General features: G+C 49.0%; 1 protein-coding gene across 8 annotated transcripts in view; it reads left to right on the forward strand.

Moving 5' to 3' along the window:
- Positions 1–22,827, forward strand: part of slc30a9 (solute carrier family 30 member 9) — a 181,666-nt gene that overhangs the window by 67,422 nt on the left and 91,417 nt on the right. For all 8 annotated transcript variants that reach the window (XR_015073915.1, XR_015073921.1, XM_085969322.1 and 5 more), the window contains one exon: positions 16,974–17,032. Coding sequence is in view for 6 of the 8 variants with exons in the window: in XM_085969322.1 (XP_085825448.1) it covers positions 16,974–17,032 (59 nt within the window). In the remaining 2 variants the exon portion in view is untranslated. The remainder of the gene's footprint in view (positions 1–16,973; positions 17,033–22,827) is intronic.

The raw sequence follows: 22,827 nt of genomic DNA on the forward strand, positions 1-22,827 counted from the left end.
CATTTTGGTTGCAGGATTGGAGCCAATTCCTAATCTAGCGTTTCAAATTTCTATTGATTCCATGTTGTGAAATAACCTAGTGTGAGGTAACTTATCAAAGGTTTTCTGAAAGTCCAAGTAGACAATGTCTACTGGAATTTCTTCATCCACTACCCTAATGACTTCCTCAAAAAAAAAACTCTTACCAAATTTGTAAGGCATGACCTATTTTTTCGGAAATCGTGTTGTGAACTTCTAATGGCTCCTTCCCTTTCCCAGTGATAAAGGGCGTTTCTTATGATCCCTTCTAGCATCTTCCCATAATGTATGCCAGACTGATGGGCCTGTAGTTCCCAGGCTCTGATTTGTCTCCTTTTTGTGAGCTAGCTTCCAGTCTAAGGGAATGAACTCTGAGTCTATTGAACTATTGAAGATACGGGCAAGGAGCTCACAGAGCACCTGCCCCATCTCTTTAATCACCCTTGGATGGATATTACCTGGACCTAGAGCCCCATCTTTTTTGAGCTTTCCTAAACTATCCAAAATGATGATATTACTATCTATTTTAATAATAATGCTATACAAGACTGAGCACTCCTCATCTGGAACATAAGCATCATCTACAGAAGTATAGACTGATGAAAAATTGTCATTTAGCAACACTGCCGGAATCAGTTTGAATCTGCCCTATAATATCCTTTAGTGGCCCTATACAATCCTTTATGGTCTTTTGACTTCTGACATAGCTTTAAAAAAAGCTTTTGCTATTACAGGTACTGCCACAATTACACACCATTTCTTTTCCAGAGATCTCTTGGCTAATCTTATGGCTGTTTTTGTCTTCCTTAATTGCATGCGATACTTTTCTATATTCTCCTGTGAGGTAAATGCCTTGAGTGTGTTGATTGGCTTCTGCTTCAATCAAATTTGCCTCTGTACATTCCTTGTCAATCATAATGGTTTTTTACCATGTGCTCTTCTTTTAACCATTGGTTAATAAATGACATCATTCTGTTTGAGAGTGGTTTTAAATAGACCCCATTTGTCCTCAGTACTTGATTACCTACCTAATCCTACCCAGTCAACTTTTGCCAGATCTTCAGCCATTTTTGTAAAGATAGCCCTCTTAAAATCTGGGACCAGCATTAGATTGGCTGCAGCCTTTGATTAAACCTAATTATATTATGATCAGAACTGGCTAGGTGTTCCCCCCACATGGAGGTTTGATACTACTTCTTCTTAGGCAGTCCCTCGGAACCGAGGATGACTTGCTTCCACATTAAAAATGAGTTCTCAGGTGACTGATGAGTCCAGTGCGGGACCTACAGTCTCTGTCACAGGTGGGGCAGACGGTGGTTGAAGGGGCGAGTGGGTGGGGTGCTTGGGTTGATGTGCGCTGCCTGCACTTGGCTTCCGCTTGCTCCCGGCGAAGAGTCGCGAGGTGTTCGGCGCCTTCCCAGATGCTTCTCCTCCACTTTGTGCGGTCTTGGGCCAGGGATTCCCAGGTGTCGGTGGGGATGTTGCACTTTTTCAAGGAGGCTTTGAGGGTGTCCTTGAAGCGTTTCCTCTGCCCACCTGGGGCTCTCTTGCCGTGCCAGAGCTCCGAGTAGAGCGCTTGTTTTGGGAGTCTCGTATCGGGCATACGGACAATGTGACCCGTCCATCGGAGCTGATTGAGCGTGGTCAGAGCTTCTATGTTGGCCTGAGCAAGAACACTGACATAGTGCGCCTATCCTGCCAATGGATTTGCAGGATCTTGCGGAGGCAGCGTTGGTGGTACCTCTCCAGTGCTTTGAGGTGCCTGCTGTACGTGGTCCATGTCTCTGAGGCATACAGCAGGGCAGGTATCACTGCTGCCCTGTAGACCATGAGCTTAGTGCCGGGTTTGAGGTCCTGGTCTTCAAACACTCTCTTCCTCAGGCGACCAAAGGCTGCACTGGCACACTGAAGGCAGTGTTGGACTTCGTCATTGACTTCTGCCATTGTTGACTGTAGGCTCCCGAGGTATGGAAAGTGGTCCACGTTGTCCAAGGCCTTGTCAATTACAAGAGAAATGCAGGGAACAGCACCAACCACTGTACATGGCCTTCGTTGATCTCACAAAGGCCTTCGACACGGTCAACCGTGAGGGATTATGGAGTGTCCTCCTCAAATTCGGCTGCCCTCAAAAGTTTGTCACCATCCTCCGCCTGCTTCACGGCGACATGCAAGCCGTGATCCTGACCAACGGTTCCACCACAGACCCAATTCACGTACAAACCGGGGTCAAGCAAGGCTGTGTCATCGCACCAACGCTCTTCTTGATCTTCCTTGCTGCAATGCTCCATCTCACCCTCAGTAAGCTCCCCACTGGAGTGGAGCTAATTTACAGAACAAACGGGAAACTGTTCAACCTCCGTCGCCTCCAGTCCAGATCCAAGGTCGTCCCATCCTCTCGTCGAATTACAGTATGCAGACGATGCATGCGTCTGCGCTCACTCGGAGGTCGAACTCCAAACCATCGTAAACGCCTTCACCAAAGCATATGAGAGCATGGGCCTTACACTAAACATCTGTAAGACAAAGGTCCTCTACCAACCTGCCCCCGCCACACAGTATTGCCCCCCCGATTATCAAAATCCACGACAAGGCCTTGGACAACGTGGACCACTTTCCATACCTCGGGAGCCTACTGTCAACAAGGGCAGATGTCGACGACGAAGGTTTGATACAGCACTAGGGTCACTGCTGAAAACCAGATCTAAAATGTGTTTATCCCTAGTTGCTTCACCAACATGCTATGTAAGGAAACAATCATTGATGAGGTCTACAAAAGTCTCAGTTACTCTTGAGTAGAGAGAAGTTGTAGCTGAGCTCTGAAGCAGAAAAAGAAATCCAAACCAGGCCCCTCTCAAGAGGGAAAGAAATTCCAAGAAATATCAGAGGAAGACCAAGAGGGGAGAGAGAGGAAGAAGAAGCTTTGTTTATTTTTCCCTGAAAAGGTGGGTGCACTGCACTACTGGTTTCTTGGAAGGCTGCTTTTTGATTTCTGTTATTGGGACTTTCTCCCTACAGTTGTGGCCTGCAGAGGCTGAAGAAAGAGGAGTACGGGACGAGTCAACACAAGGTTTTGTCATTACATTGTTATTGCTGCTGCCCCAGCAAGGAGAGGGAAGTGGGGTGAAGAGGGGGCTGTGTCTCTAGGGCAAAATTGATAACCAAGAGCAGCACTCCAGTGCCTTGCCTAGGTCAGACAAATTGCCTAGGTGAAGACTGCGGCGGAAGAGGTAGAGCTGTGCTGCCTAAGCAGTTTGCATGCCTGGATGAACATTCAACTGCTCCCCCGCCCCCGATTCAACCACCCCCAATTCAACCCTGAGCAAACCCCCCCCCCCGCCCCCCCCCCCCAAAATATTCAGGTGTTCCCCTCGTGAGTCATCTGGCGGACCCACCGACCCTGCTGGAGGGTGCAGTGGGCACAGCCGTAAGGCCTGTTCCTGCTGTGTTTTTGGCGGGGGAGGTTCTGCCTGGGGTGGGGATGTGCCGATTGGCTCCACGATTGAGACACCCTTTACTGAGTAGGGCACCCTGGATGCCGGGGCGAAGGGGACACCATTCCCAGATCCCTACTTGGCCCATAGAGACATTTCCCAGGGTTTCCTTGGCCCGGTCGAGGGTGTCGATAGTTTATCTCCCTTAGAAGGGTCGGTTTATGGTAGTGGAGAAGGGGAAGGCCCCTTCTCTAGGTTTCGTGTGGGGTGAACTGTGGATATGATCTTGTCCTCGGTGTTCTCCTGCAGCCTTGTGCCTGTGTTGTGCTGCCTGGAGGGGGTGGGAGAGCGCTGATCCACTACTGCCCTCTGACCCAGAACCCTCAGAGCAGGCTAGGGAGGACTCTTCTGCTGTGGATCCTGGGGGTGGGGTCCAGGTAGAGGTGGGGTCGACTGGATTTGCCACCGTGCTGGCTCACATGATCCACCATTACCAGCCCTACACTATCCCGAGCCGTTTGATCCACGATAACATCCACCTGTTCCAAGACCTGATCCACCATTCCCAGCGGACTGGTCAATTGGGCGCCTTCCTTTCCCTGGATCAGGAGTAGGTGTTTGTCATGGTGGATCATGAATACTTGTTCGGGACTCTACGGCCATTCAGATCCGGGTCGCATTTCGTCATCCGAATCCGACTTCTGTACGCTGCCGCAGAGTGTCTGATTAAGGTTAAGGGATCATTGAGGGCACCCCTTCACTTGGGATTGGAGTGCTTCAAGGATGCCCTATGTCTGGCTAATTATACACCATCTGCGTGGAGCCTTTCCTGCGCCTTTTGCGGAAGAGGTTGTCTGGACTGGCTCTGCGTGAGCCGGGCATGGAGGTCGTCCTGTCTGCTTACGCCGATAACGTACTCCTCATGGCCATGGACCCCGTTGACTTGTGGAGGGTGCATGAGTGCCAGCAAATGAACTCTGCTGCGTCCTCCGCAAGGATCAATTGTTGTGGACTCTTGGTAGGTCAGTGGTGGATGGACTCTGCCAGAAGAGCTCTGACCCTTTGATGGAACACCACCCACCTCCAGTACCTGGGAGTCTACCTTAGCCCTGCCGAAGCTGGCAAGAGCTCGACACCAAAGTCACAGCTCGCCTAGGGCGCTGGACAGGACTGCATCGTTTGCTGTCCTACAGCTATTGTGCACTGGTCATAAACCAGCTGGTGGCTGCTATGCTATGGTCCTAGTTTGTCACTTTAACCCCACCCCCTGAGTTTATCACCAAGATTCACAGTAAGATCATCGACTTCTTCTGGGACAAAAGGAAGTATTAGGTTTCTGCTGCGGTTCTGAGTCTCCCGCATACGGAGGGCGGTCAGGCGCTGGTTTGCCTCCGCACCAAGGTTGCGACTTTCTGCTTACGGACCCGGCAGAAATACCTGTACGTAGAGGATCCTCCTAAATGGTGTGCACTGGCAACGATTTTCTTCCGCCGGATGCATGGCCTGAGTTAATGACTGGCAGTTCCTTTTCATCAAGTTGCGTGGCATACCTGCGGTCTTGCAGGAGTTGCCTGTCTTTTATCGAGATCGTATCAAGGTCTGGAACATAGTTGCATCCAGCAGGGGCTTTTCTCCGTCAGAGGTAGCGGCTATCAGCGCAATCAGTACTTCGCATGGCTGACTTGGGCGACACATGGCTGATGGAGCAGAGGGCCCGAGATGTGAAGGCAACCAGAGGCAGGGACGTAATAGATGGCAGCAGAGTGAGTTCGTTGGCGCGTCAGATGTTCTGGCGCTGTGCCCGGCCCGCGATCAAAGCCATCCAGCTGTGAAGATCGCTTTCAGCCCTGATTCAGTGGAGGGATTCCACCTGATGTTATCCCTGTTTGGGTGGGGTTTCTCATCGGCGCAAAACACCAAACCCTCCCTCGGAAACCCGCACCTCACAACTTGAGCTGTCTCATGGAAATTCCCTCTGCTATTCCACACTGGGCAGAGCGAGGGGTTTCCTGTACAAGCTGCTCCTGCACAGTCTCCACTTCCTTGACCGCATCTCTCCGGACAGGCCCATGCGTGTCATCTTGCTGTTTGACGGAGGCATGGGGCCCTAGTGGAAGGCTCTCTGTAGGAGTCCTTCCCTGCACCGTTGGAGATCTGGAGTGGAGAGTGTTGCAGGGAGCAGTAGTATGCAACAGTTTTGAAGCACCTTCTCGGACTCCCAGGCTGCATGTGATTTTCGTGGCTTAGAGGAGTCCATGGCTCATGTGTATATTCAGTGTGAGAGGTTGCAGTCCCTATATAATTAGTTACCTGAAGAGGTTGCCCTTCAACTTTTGGTTACACTTTAGCCCCACACTACTAATTTTTGGCTGCCCGGTGCAGAGCGGGTGGGTGGGTGACTCCCCAAAGCCTTTCCACCATCTACAAGGCACAAGTAAGGAGCGTGATGGAATACTCTCCACTTGCCTGGATGAGTGCAGCTCCAACAACACTCAAGAAGCTCGACACCATCCAGGACAAAGCAGCCCGCTTGATTGGCACTCCATCCACCACCTTAAACATTCACTCCCTCCACCACCGGCGTACCGTGGCTGCCATGTGTACCATCTACAAGATCCACTGCAGCAACTCACCAAGGCTTCTTCGGCAGCACCTCCCAAACCCACGACCTCTACCACCGTGAAGGACAAGGGCAGCAGGTGTTTGGGAGCACCACCACCTCCAAGTTCCCCTGCAAGTCTCACACCATCCTGGCTTAGAAATATATCGCCGATCCTTCATCGTCGCTGGGTCAAAATCCTGGAACTCCCTACCTAACAGCACTGTGGGAGTACCTTCACCACATGGACTAGAAGGTTAAAGAAGGTGGCTCACCACCACCATCTCAAGGACAACTAGGGATGGGCAATAAATGTTGGCCTTGCCAGCGACGCCCACATCCCATAAACATTTTTTTTTAATTTGGAGGATCTTCCCTTGGACTTGCTCTTGGGCTTGTCTAAAACAGCAGTTTGTAGCTCCAGGATGGGCAGGCAGTCCATGGGGGAGTTGTGGTCGCTCTGGCTGCCTGCCTCTATTTTGCTGTCCTGTCCGTGGCCCTGGAGCGGAAGCATGTGGTGTCCACCGGTATGCTTGATGTCTTGGGAACATGGGAACAGGAGTAGGCCATTCAGTCCCTTGAGCCTGTTCCACCATTCAATGAGCTGTTCTAACTCCATATACCTGCCTTTGGCCCATATCCCTTAATACCTTTAGTTAACAAAAAGCTATTGACCTCTGATTTAAAATTAACAATTGATCTAGCTTCAATTGCCATTTACGGAAGAGAGTTCCAAACTTCTACCACCCTTTGTATGTAGAAGTGTTTCCTAATTTCACTCCTGAAAGGTCTGGCTCTAATTTTTAGACCATGCCCCCTAGTCCTAGAATCCCCAACCAGTGGAAATAGTTTCTCTCTATCTACCCTATCCGTTCCCCTTAATATCCTGAAAACTTCGATCAGATCACCCCTTAACGTCCTAAATTTTAGGGAATACAACCCTAATTTGTGTAAAATCTCCTCGTAACTTAAGCCTTGAAGTCTGGGTATCATTTCTGATAAACCTACGCTGCACTCCCTCCAAGACCAATATATCCTCCTTAAGGTGTGGTGCCCAGAACTGCTCATAGTACTCCAGATGTGGTCTCAGCTACAGCATAACTTCTGCCCCCTTGTACTCTAGTCCTTTTAGATATAAAGGCTAGCATTCCATTAGCCTTTTTGATTATTTTCTGTACCTGTTCATGATTTTTTAATCTATGTACCTGGACCCCCAAGTCTCTTTGGACTTCCATGTTTTTATTATTTCACCATTTAGAAAGTACCCTGTTCTATCCTTTTTAGGTCCAAAGTAGATGACCTCGCATTTGCTTACATTGAAATCCATTTGCCACAGTTTTGCCCATTCACTTAATCTACAGGAAACTCTTGTTTAAACGGCACCTAAATATCCGGAATTCTCTATTAACTGGCAAAATTCATACTCCGAAAACAACACCTCAATAACCAGAAATGTTGCCGAGTCCGAGTCTCTCGCGGTGGCCGAGTTAGTCAGTGGGGGTATGATATACCTATCAATTCGTCCAATAAAAGGCGACGAGTTAGGAACGTAACTAAAGGTTTTTATTGACTAAATAACAGAGCCCACCCTCGTGGGTGATCGGGTCCAACAAGGAGGAATACCAGCCAGTCGACTACCTTTATACCTGGGCAGGTAGGTGGAGCCATGGGCGGAGTCGGAGGTGGTCAGCCCAGGTATAACAGCGCGACAAGAGGCGACCTCGTATCGTGATACAACGGTGATAACAATACAACAGTGATAACTATAGTGTAACGATAAAGTGGTTTACCACATTCACCCCTTGTTTAGATTTGAGTCCGGCGGGGTGAAGTGTACTACCAGTTCTGGTATGTCAGTCTGTCCGGAGGCCTCGTAAGCCTCTCCGATCATCGCAGCGGCGGTGCTGCATTATCCGGTGTTAGTGCTGGTGTCTGCGTGGTCGGCGAAGGCTCGTGGGGTTCCGGCATGCCGTCTACCTGGGCTGGAATTGGGGGGGTGGTGGGGGGGGGTAAAGGTGGTGTCTCCGGAGTGCCCGAGGGTGCGAGGTCTCGTAAGGAGACAGTGTCCTCCCGCCCGTCTGGGTAAGCCACGTAGGCGTACTGGGGGTTGGCGTGCAGGAGGTTCACCCTTTCGACCAGGGGGTCTGTTTTATGGGCCCTCACGTGCTTTCGCAGCAAGACGGGCCCCGGAGAGGTCAGCCAGGTTGGTAGAGTGGTTCCAGTAGTCGACTTCCTGGGGAAAACAAACATTCGTTCATGGGGGGTGGCGTTAACGGCAGTGCAAAGTAGTGACCGGATGGAGTGCAGCGCTGTCGGGAGGACTTCCTGCCAGCGGGAGGTTGGGAGGCCCTTAGACTTTAAGGCTAAGAGGACGGCCTTCCATACCGTCGCGTTCTCTCTTTCCACCTGGCCGTTCCCTTGGGGGTTGTAGCTGGTGGTCCTACTTGCTGCAATACCTCTCGCTAGTAGGAACTGACGGAGTTCCTCGCTCATGAAAGAGGAGCCCCGGTCACTATGTATATAGTTTGGGAACCCGAACAAGGCGAAGAGGTCGTTCAGGCATTTAATGACCGTGGTACTGGTCATGTCTGGGCAGGGGAAGGCAAAGGGGAAACGGGAGTACTCATCAACAATGTTGAGGAAGTACACATTACGGTCAGAGGACGGGAGGGGCCCCTTAAAGTCGATGCTCAGGCGCTCGAAGGGGCGGGTGGCCTTGATCAGGCTTGCTCTGTCCGGCCTAAAGAAGTGCGGTTTGCACTCGGCGCAGGTCTGGCAGTTCCTGGTTATGGTCCTGACCTCCTCGATGGAGTAGGGCAGGTTGCGGGCCTTAATGAAGTGGTAAAGTCTGGTGACCCCGGGGTGGCAGAGGTCGTTGTGGAGGGTCTGAAGTCTATCACTTTGCGCGCTGGCGCATGTAATTCGTGACAGAGCATCGGGGGGTTCGTTCAGCTTACCTGGCCGGTACAAGATATCATAATCGTAGGTGGAGAGCTCGATTCTCCACCTCAAGATCTTGTCATTCTTGATTTTGCCCCTCAGCTTGTTATTAAACATAAAAGCGACCGAACGTTGGTCGGTAAGGAGGGTAAATCGTTTGCCTGCCAGGTAGTGCCTCCAGCGTCGTACCGCCTCCACAATCGCCTGGGCCTCCTTCTCGACCGACGAGTGTCGGATCTCAGGGCCCTGTAGGGTCCTTGAGAAGAAGGCCACCGGTCTCCCCTCCTGGTTAAGGGTGGCGGCTAGGGCGAAGTCGGATGCATCGCTCTCGACTTGGAAGGGGATGGACTCATCCACTGCGTGCATAGTGGCCTTGGCAATGTCTCCCTTAATGAGGGAGAAGGCTGCGCACGCTTCCTCCGTAAGGGGGAAGGATGTGGACTTCATGAGGGGTCTGGCTTTGTCCGCATAATTGGGCACCCATTGGGCATAGTAGGCGAAGAGCCCCAGGGTTCTCTTAAGTGCCTTAGGGCAGTGGGGGAGGGGTAGCTCCATGAGGGGGCGCATTCTTTCGGGGTCGGGGCCGATGAGTCCGTTCTCTACTACACAGCCAAGGATGGCAAGGCGCGAGGTGTTAAACACACATTTCTCCTTATTGTAGGTGAGGTTCAGCCGTTGGGCTGTACGGAGGAATTTCTCCAGATTCACGTCGTGGTCCTGCCGGTCGCGGCCGCAGATGGTGACGTTATCTAGGTAGGGGAATGTGGCCTGCAGTCCGTTCTGGTCAACCATCCGGTCCATCTCCCTTTGGAAGACCGAGACCCCGTTGGTGACACCGAAGGGGACCCTAAGGAAGTGGTATAGGCGCCCATTCGCCTCGAAGGCGGTGTACTGGCGGTCCTCGGGGTGGATAGGGAGTTGGTGGTAGGCCGACTTAAGGTCGATGGTCGAGAATATGCGGTATTGTGCAATCTGATTGACCATGTCAGATATGCGGGGAAGGGGGTATGCGTCCAGCTGGGTGTATCTGTTTATGGTCTGGCTGTAGTCGATGACCAGGCGATTTTTATCGCCGGTCTTAACGACCACGACCTGGGCACGCCAGGGGCTGTTGCTCCCCTCGATGATGCCCTCCTTCAGGAGACGCTGCACCTCAGAGCAAATGAAAGCTCTGTCCCCAGCGCTGTACCGCCTGCTCTTGGTAGCGACGGGTTTGCAGTCGGGGGTGAGGTTAGCGAACAGGGAAGGTGGCGGCACCTTGAGGGTGGATAGGCTGCAGGTGTTACGCGGTGGGCGGTTTAACCTTCGCTGGTTGTCGACTGTGAGTGGGGGGAGGGGTCCACCGTATGCTAGGGTTACACTTTGGAGGTGGGATTGGAAGTCCAGCCCTAGTAGGACGGCAGCGCAGAGCTGGGGGAGGACGAGGAGTTTAAAGTTTTTATACTCTGTACCCTTAACCGACAAGGTCACAGCACAGTAGCCGCTAATGTCCGTGGCGTGGGACCTCGATGCCATCGAGATTCGGTTGCGCGTTGGTAGGACAGGGAGGGAGTAGTGGCTCACCGTGTCTGGGTGGATGAAGCTCTCCGTGCTTCCGCTGTCGAACAGGCACGTTCCTAACTCGTCGCCTTTTATTGGACGAATTGATAGGTATATCAATTTTATTGACTAAATAACAGAGCCCACCCTCGTGGGTGATCGGGTCCAACAAGGAGGAATACCAGCCAGTCGACTACCTTTATACCTGGGCAGGTAGGTGGAGCCATGGGCGGAGTCGGAGGTGGTCAGCCCAGGTATAACAGCGCGACAAGAGGCGACCTCGTATCGTGATACAACGGTGATAACAATACAACAGTGATAACTATAGTGTAACGATAAAGTGGTTTACCACAGGGTAGTTCTCCAAACTGCCACTACTTGGCTTCTTGGCACTGTCGGCAGTCCGAACACCTCAATAACAGGAGTCTGACTCTCCCGCGCTGCCGGGAGTACCCAATTACTGTATACTGCACATTTCTTGATTTTTTTATTTTTGTTTGTTAAAAATAGCCTCGGTAGATAACCCTCTCCGTCATCCGGAATTTTTAATCAACCTGCACCATCCCGGTCCTGTCGGTGCCAGATACCAAAAAGTTCCCTGTATCAATATCCCTTTGTAATTTTATGCATTCATCTACAATGCCGCCTATCTTTGTGTCATTGGCAAATTTGGATATAGGATTTTCTACGCCATCATCTAGGTCATTAATAAATATTGTGAATAGTTGAGGCCCCAACACAGATCCCTGCGGGACAATACTAGTCATACCCTGCCAATTTGAGTACCTACCCATTATCTCAGCTCTGTCTCCTGCCGCACAGCCAATTACCTAACCAGGTCAATAATTTGCCCTCCATTCCATGGGCTTCTACCTTAGATAACAGGCTCTTATGTGGGATTTTATCAAATGCCTTCTGGAAGTCCATAAAAATAACATCCATAGACATTTCCCTGTCCACTACTTTAGTCATCTCTTCAAAAGATTCAATCAGGTTTGTCAGGCATGACCTACCTTTCACAAATCCATGCTTGCTCTCTGATCAACTGAACATTTTTGAGATGTTCAGTCACCCTGTCCTTAATTATAGACTCTAGCAATTTCCCGACGACAGATATTAGGCTAACTGGTCTATAATTCCCTGGTTTCCCCCGCTCACCATTCTTAAAAAGCAGAGTGACATGCAATTTTCCAATCTAAAGGAACGGTTCCTGAATCTAGAGAACTTTGGAAGATTATAGTTAGGGCATCTGCATTGTGCTCACCTACTTCCTTTAAAACCCTGGGAGGGAAACCATCTGGCCCTGGGAATTTGTCACCCTTTAGTGCCATTATTTTCTTCATTACTGTTATTTTACTTAGGTTAATTTTAGTGAGTCTCTGTCCCCAATTCAATATTAGTTTCTTTGGGATTTCTGGCATACTATCCTCTTCTACTGTAAATACTGACACAAAGTAATTATTCAACATGTCTGCCATTTCCCCATCGTCATTGACAATATCACCACTTTAAGTTTTTAAGGGGCCAACATTGCTCCTGACCACCCTCTTTTTCCTAACGTAACTGTAAAAGTTCTTATTGATTTTGATATCCCTTGCAAGTTTCTTTTCATACTCCCTTTTTGTAGCTCTTACTATCTGTTTTGTGACCCTTTGCTGTTCTTTGTATCTTTCCCATTTGCCAGGATCTGTGCTATTTTTTGCATTTTTGTAAGTGCTTTCCTTTAGTTTTATGCTGTCCCTTACCTCTTTAGTTGTCCATGGCTGTTTTTATTGTCAAGTAGAGCTCTTGCCCCTCAGGAATATAAACTGGTTCTGTATCACATTAAATTCTTTTTTAAACCTCTCCCACTGATCTTCTGTCATTTTACCCGTTAACAGATTTGCCCAGTTTACTGTGGACAATCTCTGCCTCATCCCGTTGAAGTCAGCCTTACCTAAATCTAGAATCTTAGTAGCTGTTTTGCGTGTCTCCCTTTCAAACACTACGTTGAACTTGATCATGTTATGATTGCTGTTGGATAAATGTTCAGTTAGGCTGTTAACTAAATCTACTTCATTACTCCTCACTAAATCTCATGGACTAAAAATTGAGTAGTGCCCTTAACTTCAGCGCCCCGGAAAAATTAGCGTCCCCGTGCCGGAAATTGAGTGGTTGCGCCCCGAGAGGGAAGCAGTAGCGCCCCGCATCCCTCTTGGGGCGCTGTGAGTCAATATTGCGGTGTTATGTGCCGCAGCGCCACACGCTGCGGCACGTCGCACCGCGGTATTGCAGGCCTTCCCTTCTTGAAGGGGATGGGCCTTGTGCAGCGTGACCTGGGGCCCAGCTGGGGATCGGGAGTGCAGGCAAAAGAACCCGGCACTCGAGAAGTGCTGGGCTCTTGGAGCGCAGCCAGCACTCCGTTTTGGGGGGGGGGGGGGGGCGTTTCAGGAGGTCTGGGACGGGAGCGCAGGCAGGTGCTGGCAGGCGACCAGCAACAAAAATGGCTGCCCCGCACTTCGCCTTTAAATTGCATCTCCCCAGCCGCAGGTAGGCCTCCCTGACCCCATCGGACATAGCGTCCGGCGGTAAGTCAGGGGGCGCTCCCGAAGATCATGGCCAGGGCGTGAGTGGGGCGCTGCGCACGCCAATGACATCATCGCGCGTGGCGCTACCGGTTAGCGCCACCACTAACCTCCCGCTGAATTTTGCGGGAGGCGTGGGCAGTGCCGCGCCCAGGCGCTAGTTGCTTTGCGTCCCGTTAGTGCCCTCTTAAGGCACTAATGGGAGGCGCAACCAACTGAATTTTTCCCCCCATATGTCTTCCGTGATCAGTGGGCACCGCAGGGTATAGAGTGTCTTATAAACATTGATAACAGCATTATGATTTAGTTGGGAAGGTTCTTTTTGCTTTTGTTGGGACTTTGTTGCTTATTTTAGTGTGATTGAACCATATGTTTCTTTCCTATATTAGTGGTGCTCTAAAAGGGGCACTTGTGATGATTCTTGTTTGGTGACCTTAGGGGAACCCAGTAGTCACCCTTATTGGTCCTTCAAAAAAGGCCCAGGCTGGAGACCTTAGCAATTTGTGAACAAAGTTCCTCATCAGCTAGGGATGCCTATCCTGGAGGTCTATAATAGTCCTGGAAATAAGGGCTGCGACATAATGAAGGTATGAAAAATTGTAAAATTTAGACGGCAGTGATTAAACTTGCCTATATAACACTTTCTGGGTTTAAGTAGTATTGCCAACTCTTGTGATTCCATCGCTAGAGTCGCGATTTCGGAGTGAAATAAAGCTTCACTTGCGATTTCGCGATAGAATGCCTAAATCACAATTTTAAAAAAAATAAACGCAATTTGCGCATGCACTTTAGACATTCCTACTGTCCCCATTGAAAGCCATGTATTCGAATTACTCAGTAGATCAGTGCAACTAGAAAGGAAAGTATGGGGCTGGCTTGTTTAATTTACCATAACATGCGTCAGTTAAAATCCTTGACTTTATTGTGATGTTTTGGTAACAGTCAGGAATGGGACAAAGCTGCCCACTGTTGCCCTACACGTTCTGCACTTTGCTGGTGTGAACTTCTTCTCCAGAAAGTTTTCAGAAACCTTTGTCAGTGGAAATGATTTGAAAGCAATAAATTTGTAAATGTTTCTGGTTTACATGGCGAGAAACGAAGGGAATTGCATTTAAAGGAAGGGTTTTGAACCTCTCTTGAGTCTCTTAAATCGTCTGCATACGAAAATAGCAACAGATAATCAATACTGTGTTTCCAACTCAAATAAATACATAAAGCGTTTAAGTTTTTAATGTGGTAAGATGTTGCCCGTTAAGAGTAACCTCATGAATCCTGGGAATATTATTCTGTGGCTAGGAACAAGTGCGCATCTGCGTTTCCACTGATAATATTTGTTGCAAAGAACAGCTTCGCAGCCATTTAAACCTATTGGGGGAGAAATTGAATATAGCCCCGTTTGGGGCGCCAGCCTCGCCAGGGTGCTAAAAGTAGCGCCCTGGAAACATTCACGCCCCCGCACCAGAAATTGAGTTGTTGCGCCCCAAAGGGAAGCGCGGCGCTACTGGAGGCGCGACGCATCCCTCTTGGGGCGCTGCGAGTAAATATCGTGGCGCTACGTGCCGCAGCGCCACAAACTGCGGCACGTCGCGCTGCGGTATTGCAGGCCTTCCTCCCCTTCTTAAAGGGGAGGGGCCTTGTGCAGCGTGATCTGGGGCCCAGCTGGGCCCCCGAGGATCGGGAGTGCAGGCAAAAGAGCCCGGTACCGAGGAGAAGTGCCGAGCTCTTGGAACGCAGCCGGCACTCCGCGGCGGGGGGGGTGCAGGAGGCCGGGGACGGGAGCGCAGGCAGGTGCTGGCAGGCGGCCAACAACAAAAATGGCCGCCCCGCACCTCGCCTTTAATTTGCGCCTCCCAGGCCGCAGGTAGGCCCCCCTGAACCCGTCGGACATAGCGTCCGGCGGTAAATCAGGGGGCGCTGCCAAATATCACGGCTGGGGCGTCAGCAGGGCGCTGCGCACACCGATGACTTCATCGGCAGCGGCACAGCGCTAACGGTTAGCGCCACCACTAATGTCCCGCGGAATTTAGCGGGAGGCGTGGGCAGTGCCGCGCCCGGGCACCAGTTGGCTTGCGACCTACTTAGCGACCTCTTAAGGCGCTAGCAGGTGGCGCAACCTACTGAATTTCTCCCCCATTAGATTTTACTCCTCCACATTCCTACCTCGCCATTCCTGGACGCTATTTGTTGTTAGCATCACTTAGACCAGTAAGCTCATTTCAATTCATATCTAGAACATAACCATGTCTTGGTGTATAGGTTTTCTGCCATTGAATGTGATGGATATAAATTTTGATCTGTAATCTCACATGTTGAGTTTCTAATCTCAGTTCACTGTGACAGTGATTCTAGCTGAGATCAGGCACATCCACAAATTGGTGGAATCAAAAGGACAGCTATCTCCAGGTTGTCCTCCTGTACCTTCTAGGACTATATTTTCTTTCTTTGCTAATTTTAATAGATCTGAGTATAAAGTGTGTATGAAACTTTCCATTTAAATTCATGTCTGCCTTTTCATTTAAGTTAGTGAATGGATGAAAATATATCCCCTAGCATCTAATTTTCAATTTTTTCATCCCAACTGAAGTGGAATCGTTAAAATTTGGGAGCAAAACTCTCCACCATCTTGGTGTACAAAGTACAGGAAGGCGTTCTGCTCCTGAAATTTAAAGTGTCTTTCTTGCACTCCGGACATGTAATAAACCTTGCAATTTACCTTAAAATATATCCAGCGTTTGCCACTTTTTTTTTTAGTGTTGCACGATTAAATTTAAAAATGCAATTAAAGTAAAGTTTCACCTAAAGAATAAATAAAGCCACTAATGAGGTTTATAAATGAACTATCAATCTATATTAGTCTGTTTGGGGAAAAAAATAGCAACTCATGATTTCTTGCCAAATCTCATGATTTATGAACAATGGGGTTGACGTTACTGTTTAAGATGTGTAACCGTCTTTTCCATAAGAGGCCTGTACGTCTGAGAGGCCTCGGGCTCGAGTTCATGAGTCTCTTTAGTTGACAATTATATATTTGGCATGCCCTAAAAAGATAGCAGGCTACAATTTTAAATATGTATTTGTGCCTGTAACTCCTAATTTTTTTAGACAGCAAATCTGGCTATTCTGATTGTGCTGGAACTTGCTATCTGTAAGGCTGTTATCCCTCCACCTTCTCTATCCAATGATAGAGAAGTACTGAAGGACTAATGGCTAGAAACACATTTTTAAGAAACAGTGAAAGTAGCCAGGATTGAGTTTTTTATACATAACATCAAAAGAAGGGGAAGTGCAAATTTCTGAACATTTTGCAGAGTAATTTTTGACACACAAAAATGTTAAAGATGTAAATACAAGGGATTGTTTATTAATGCAAGTTAGGTTTGTTAAAACAGGTATGTGTTTATTATTCCAAAGACTGATTCATCAGACTCCTCCAGTCATTCTCCTTACCCTTTTTCAAATTCCATTCTGGTTTAGATTTCATTCCCAATGTGTAGGTCTGAATTTGAAGGGTGGGGTCCCTTGCAGCCACCCCCGGATCCTCTCTGAACCTGACCAGCGCTGAACACTCATCTTTTGCTTCCATCTCCAGAAGCAATACATAGTCCTGAGTCACTGTTTGTCCCTGTTACGTACACCCATGTATTTATGTAGCTGTGGTATGAAGGGAAATAAATTCATTTCCTTACTTATCAATTTTCAGTGGGTAAGAAAATCCTTCCTTTCTTCGAATCAATCAAAAACACTTGCATCACTGTCTCTTAAAATATCTCTCTTTCCAAATCCCTTTTAGTGCAATGTCACAGGAGACCTGGTTAAATCAATTAATTTAATTTATGTCCTAGTACAAACTGGATTTGATTTAATATTTTTTCTCCATTGCAGATCTTTTCAAGAACCAGAAGTTAATGAGGGAATACTGGGAGTTTCTGGGTAACACTATGGTAAGGCCAATTATGCAGCCAAAATTCTATATATTTTTTAAAAACATATAGTGGTAGAGTTTCCACTAGTTTTCCGTCCTGACTCTGGGGCATTTAAAAGGTGAGTTAGGCTCAAAACCACTTGCACTCGTGTTCTCTGCGATCTTTTGTGCTGGTTCAAGATTCAATCCGCCCAAATTAGACCCCGTCCCCAGTTCAAAATTACAAGATTTCACCGATTGCACTGGTTTGGGAAGGCTCTTCAAATTGGGCTCATTACCTTAGGCACACAGGCAATAGTAGGCAGGGTTTAAAAGTTTCTTCCTGTCAAAAAATATTTAACTTACTAAGGCTGCGATTTTACGAACGTTGGCGGGCAATGTCGGTGGCGGGTCTCGACCCTGCTGCTGTCTCCATCCCGGCCTCTGAAATGAATTTCCCCTGATGGGGCTTGTTAAGCCTGCCCAGCGCATTTGCCAGCCAATTAGAGGAAGCGGGTCTGGTGACATCATTTGATGACGCGTCATCAGCTGGTTTGCTTAAAGGGACCATGGCCAAATTTATTTTGACATTTGTGCTGTCAGTGTTCTACAGAATTGAGGTGCTGCAAACACTGATGGGCACTGCACAGAGGTGCAGAGCTGCACCCAGGCTCTCCCATGACTCCCTCCATATGCAGGGAAGTCTTCCTTAATATATACAGAATTTTTTTTTTTTTTTTTTTAACACAACAACTTGTATTTATATAGCATCTTTAACATCGTACAATGTCCCAAGGCGCTGCACAGGAGTATTATAAGACGAAAAAATTTGACACCGAGCCACATCAGGAGAAATTAGGGCAGGTGACCAAAAGCTTGGTCAAAGAGTTAGGTTTTAAAGAGCAACTTAAAGGAGGAAAGCGAGGCAGGGAATTCCAGAGTTTAGGGCCTAGGCAACAGAAGGCACGGCCCCCAGTGGTTGAGTGATTATAATCAGGGATGCTCAAGAGGGCAGAATTAGAGGAGCGCAGATATCTCGGGGTGGCAGGGGGGAGGGGGGCGGTTGTGGGGCTGAAGGAGATTACAGAGATGGAGAGGGGCGAGACCATGGAAGGATTTGAAAACAAGGATGAGAATTTTGAAATTGAGGCACTGCTTAACCGGGAGCCATGTGGGTCAGTGAGCACACACACGGGTGATGGGTGAACGGGACTTGATGCGCATTTGGACACGGGCAGCTGAGTTTTGGATGATCTCAAGTTTACAAACGGTAGAATTTGGGGGGCCAGCCAGGAGTGCGTTGGAATAGTCAAGTCTAGAGCTAACTAAGGCATGGATGAGAGTTTCAGCAGCGGATGAGCTGAGGCAAGGGCGGAGATAGGCGATGTTACGGAGGTGGAAATAGGCAGACTTTGTTATGCTGGAGATATGTGGTCAGAAGCTCATTTCAGGGTCAAATATGACACCAAGGTTGCAAACAGTGTGGTTCAGACTCAGACCGGTGTTCGGGAGAGGGATGGAGTCAGTGGCTAAGGAACGGAGTTTGTGGCGGGACCGAAAACAATGGCTTCGGGCTTCCCAATATTTAATTGGAGAAAATTTCTGCTCATCCAGAACTGTATGTCGGACAAGCAGTCTGACAATTTAGAGACCGTGGAGGGGTCAAGAGAAGAGGTAGTGAGGTAGAGTTGCGTGTCGTCAGTGTACGTGTGGAAACTGAAGCTGTGTTTTCGGATGATGTCGCCAAGGGGCAACATGTAGATGAGAAATAGGAGGGGGCCATGGATAGATCCTTGGGGCCACCAGAGGTAATGATGCGGGAGCGGGAAGAGAAGCAGATGATTCTATGGCTACGATTAGATAGATAAGAATAGAACCACGTGAGTGCAGTCCCACCCATCTGGATGACGGTGGAGAGGCGTTGGAGAAGGATGGAGTGGTCAACCGTGTCAAAGGCTGCAGACAAGTCGAGAAGGACGAGGAGGGATAGTTTACCTTTGTCTCAGTCACAAAGGACGTCATTTGTGACTTTGGTGAGAGCCGTTTTGGTACTGTGGCAAAGGCGGAAACCTGGTTGAAGGATTCAAACATGGAATTGCGGGAAAGATGGACACGGCAGCAACGCGTTCAAGGACTTTGGAGAGGAAAGGGAGGTTAGAGACGGGGCGGTAGTTTGCAAGGACGGAGAGATCAAGGGTTGTTTTTTGAAGAGAGGGGTGATGACAGCAGATTTGAGGGAGAGGGGGGCAGTACCTGAGGATAGAGAACCGTTAACAATGTCAGCTAACATGGGAGCCAGAAAAGGAAGTTGGGTGGTCGGCAGTTTGGTGGGAATAGGGTTGAGGGAGCAGGAGGTGGGTCTCTTGGACAAGATGAGCGCAGAAAGGTCATGAGGGGAGATCAGCGAGAAACTGGAGAAAGATGTGAGTTCAGGGCTAGGGCAGGGGGGAACCTTAGAGGAAGTTTGGCCCAGTGGGCTATGGGAAGGAAGGGAATTGGCAGAGGCAGCTGAACAGAGTGAAGGAATATTATACTTCAGTACAGTGAAACTAGTTCTATTTTAAACAGGGTTGTACGTGCACCTAAATGTTTTCTTTTTTCTGCATCAAGTGACTTCTCATTCATGGTGATTTTACCATCTAAACTTGCCTTGCCATCTCCCCTCTGAGTTCACTGCCCTCCTATCCTCCCTTAACCTCTCCCTCCATATAAACACTCCTATCTATATTCATGGCCATCCCCTTGACCATGCCATTCCATGCGGCACCTCTACTCCCATCGTCTCAAACACAGATAAGGCCATCTCTGATCGCTTCCTTGTATCCTTCTCCACTCGCATCCCCCTTCCAACTCCACTTCCTTCTGCATCCACCCCTGGAAAAAACTCCCCCAGTGGCCCTTACAAATTCGCAACTGTCTATAGCTTTTGGCCCCCAATACTTCTGCAGCTAACAATCTGCTTAATCACACCCTCACCTTTGATGCCCATGTCCCTGATAAAATTCTTACTCTCTCCCACCCTGGTCGTTTTCTCGGGTACGACCCCAATTTCCGCTCCCTTAAGTCCAAGGTTCACAGTCTTGAACGTTTAACCATTCATTGCCAGATCTGGCTAGAGCACATAAAGCACTATTGGGTCCTGCTCTCCTCTGCCAAAACTACTCACTACTCCAGGATCATCCTGAAATGTAAAGATATCCACTGGCTTCGCTTCTATACGACCAACCCTCCTCTTAAACCCCTTTTCCCTGCCCCTTCCACCCTCGCCTCCAACAAGAAGAGCGAGGAGTTCAAGGACTTCTTTGTCACCAAGATTGAGATCACCCGTTTAGTTGCCTCTGCCGCATCCGTCCCTTTTCCAGCCCACCAATCCAAAATTCCCCCAAGGTTGCCCACTTCTGCCGTGAAAGTGCATCTTTCTCTAGTTTTATCCATGAGACCCAGCTCTCTTGACCTTATTCCCACTAAACTGCTGACCACCCAACTTCCCTTCCTGGTCCCCTTGCTACCTTATATTGTAAAGGGTTCCCTCTCTTCTGGTACTGTTCACATTCCTTTCAAATCTGCTGTCATCACTCACCTCCTCAAAGCACACCCTTGACGCTTGCAAACTACCATCCCATCTCCAACCTCTCTTTCCTCTCAAGTCCTTGAATATGCTGTCACTTCCCAAATCCATTCTCCTCTTTCTCTCAACTCTATGTTTGAACCTCTCCAATCAAGTTTCCACCCCTGCCACAGCACTGAAACGACATTTATCAAAGTCACAAATGACATCCTGTGTGACTGTGACTGTGGTGCACTATCCCTCCTCATCCTTCTCGAGCTGTCTGCAGCCTTTGACACGGTTAACCACTTCATCCTCCTCCAACTCCTCTCCTTCGTTGTCCACCTGAGGGAATGCCCTCACCTGGTTCCATTCTTCTCTATCCAGTTATAGCCAGAGAATCTCTGGCAACGGCTTCTCTTCCCGCTCCTGCACCTCTGGAGTCCCCCAAGGATCTATCCTTGGCCCCACTCCTATTTCTCATCTAGCTACCCCTCAGCGACATCATCCGAAAACACAATGTCCGATTCAACATGTACACAGCTCTACCTCAGTACCTCTCACACCCCTCCACTGTATGATTTGTCACGCTGCTTGTCCGACTTACAGTATTGGATGAGCAGAAATTTCCTCCAGTTAAATATTGGGAAGACCAAAGCCATTGTCTTCGGTCCCCGCCACAAACTCCTTTCCCTAGCCACCGATTCCATCCCTCCTCTCTGGCCATTATCTGAGGCTGAACCAGACTGTTCGCAACCTTACCGTCCTATTTGACCCTGAGCTGACCGTGTGACCATGTATCCTCTCCATCACCGCCTACTTCCACCTCCTGTAATATTGACCATCTCCACCCCTGCCTCAGCCCCTATTGCTGAAACCCACATCCATACATTTGTTAGCTCCAAACCTTACTATTCCAATGCTCTCCTGGTCGGCCTCCCATTTTTCACCCTCCGTAAACTTGAGCTCATCCAAAGCTCTGCTGCCTATATCCTACCTCACACCAAGTCCCATTCACCCATCACCCATGTGCTTGCTGGCCTACGTTGGCTCCTGCTCCAGCAATTCCTCAAATTTAAAATTCTCAACCTTCTGTTCAAATCCCTCCATGGCCTCGCCTCTCCCTATCTCTGTAACGTCCTCCAGCCCTACAACCATCTGAGAACTCGGCATGCCACCAATTCTGGCCTCTTGCACATCCCCGATTTCCTTCATCCCACCATTAGAGGATGTCTAGACCCTAACCTCTGGAATTCCCTCTCTAAACCTCTCCGCCTCTCTACCTCTCCTCCTTTAAGACGCTCCTTAAAACCCACCTCTTTGACCAAGCCCCTTCCCCTCCCTCCCAGAACCATGTAGGGTTCCCCTTGTCCTCACCTTTCACCCCACCAGCCTCCACATTCAACGGATCATCTTCCACCATTTCCACCACCTCCAGCATGATCCCACCACCAAACACATCATCCCCTCCCCTTTCAGCATTCCGAAGGGACCGTTCCCTCCACAACACCCTGCTCCACTCCTCAATCACCCCTAACCCCACCGCACCTTCCCGTGCAAGCACTGGAAATGCAACACCTGTCCTTTTACCTCCTCCCTTCCCACCATCCAGGGCCCCAAACATTCCTTCCAGGTGAAAGTGATTTGCTTGTTGTAATTGCAATCTAGTATACTGTATTCGCTGCTCACGATGCGGTCTCCTCTACATTGGGGAGACCAAATGCAGATTGGGTGACTGCTTTGCGGGTGACTGCTTTGCAGAACACCGCCGTTCGGTCCACAAACGTGACCATGAGCTTCCGGTCGCCTGTCACTTTAATTCTCCGCTCCACTCCCACTCTGACCTCTCTGTCCTCGGCCTCTTACACTGTTTGAATGAAGCTCGAGGAACAGCACGTCATCTTTCGATGAGGCACTTTACAGTCTTCTGGACTCAACATAGATTTCAACAATTTCAGACCATAACCTCTGTCCCAATTTTTTACAGATGGCAGCTGTTGATGATTCTGTTATTCCCATTTACACCTGTTCTACACCCATCTTTTGTTTCTTTACTTGTTCCATTACCATCTCCTTTTGCTTTGTACAATCATACCTTTTGTCATTTAATCACTCCTCCCCTCCATTCCTACCACAGACCTTTTCTTTTGTTCTTTCCACCCATCCCCCCCCCTTTCCCAGCCTCTGCCCTTGCTTAAAATCTGTTACATCTCTAACTTTTTCCAGTTCTGACAAAAGGTCATCGACCTGAAACGTTAACTCTGTTTCTCTCTCCACAGATGCTGCCT

The sequence above is a fragment of the Somniosus microcephalus genome, chromosome 2 (assembly GCF_052327205.1).
Source record: "Somniosus microcephalus isolate GS21.2 chromosome 2, FLI_Smic_1.0, whole genome shotgun sequence".
Lineage (NCBI taxonomy): Eukaryota > Metazoa > Chordata > Chondrichthyes > Squaliformes > Somniosidae > Somniosus > Somniosus microcephalus.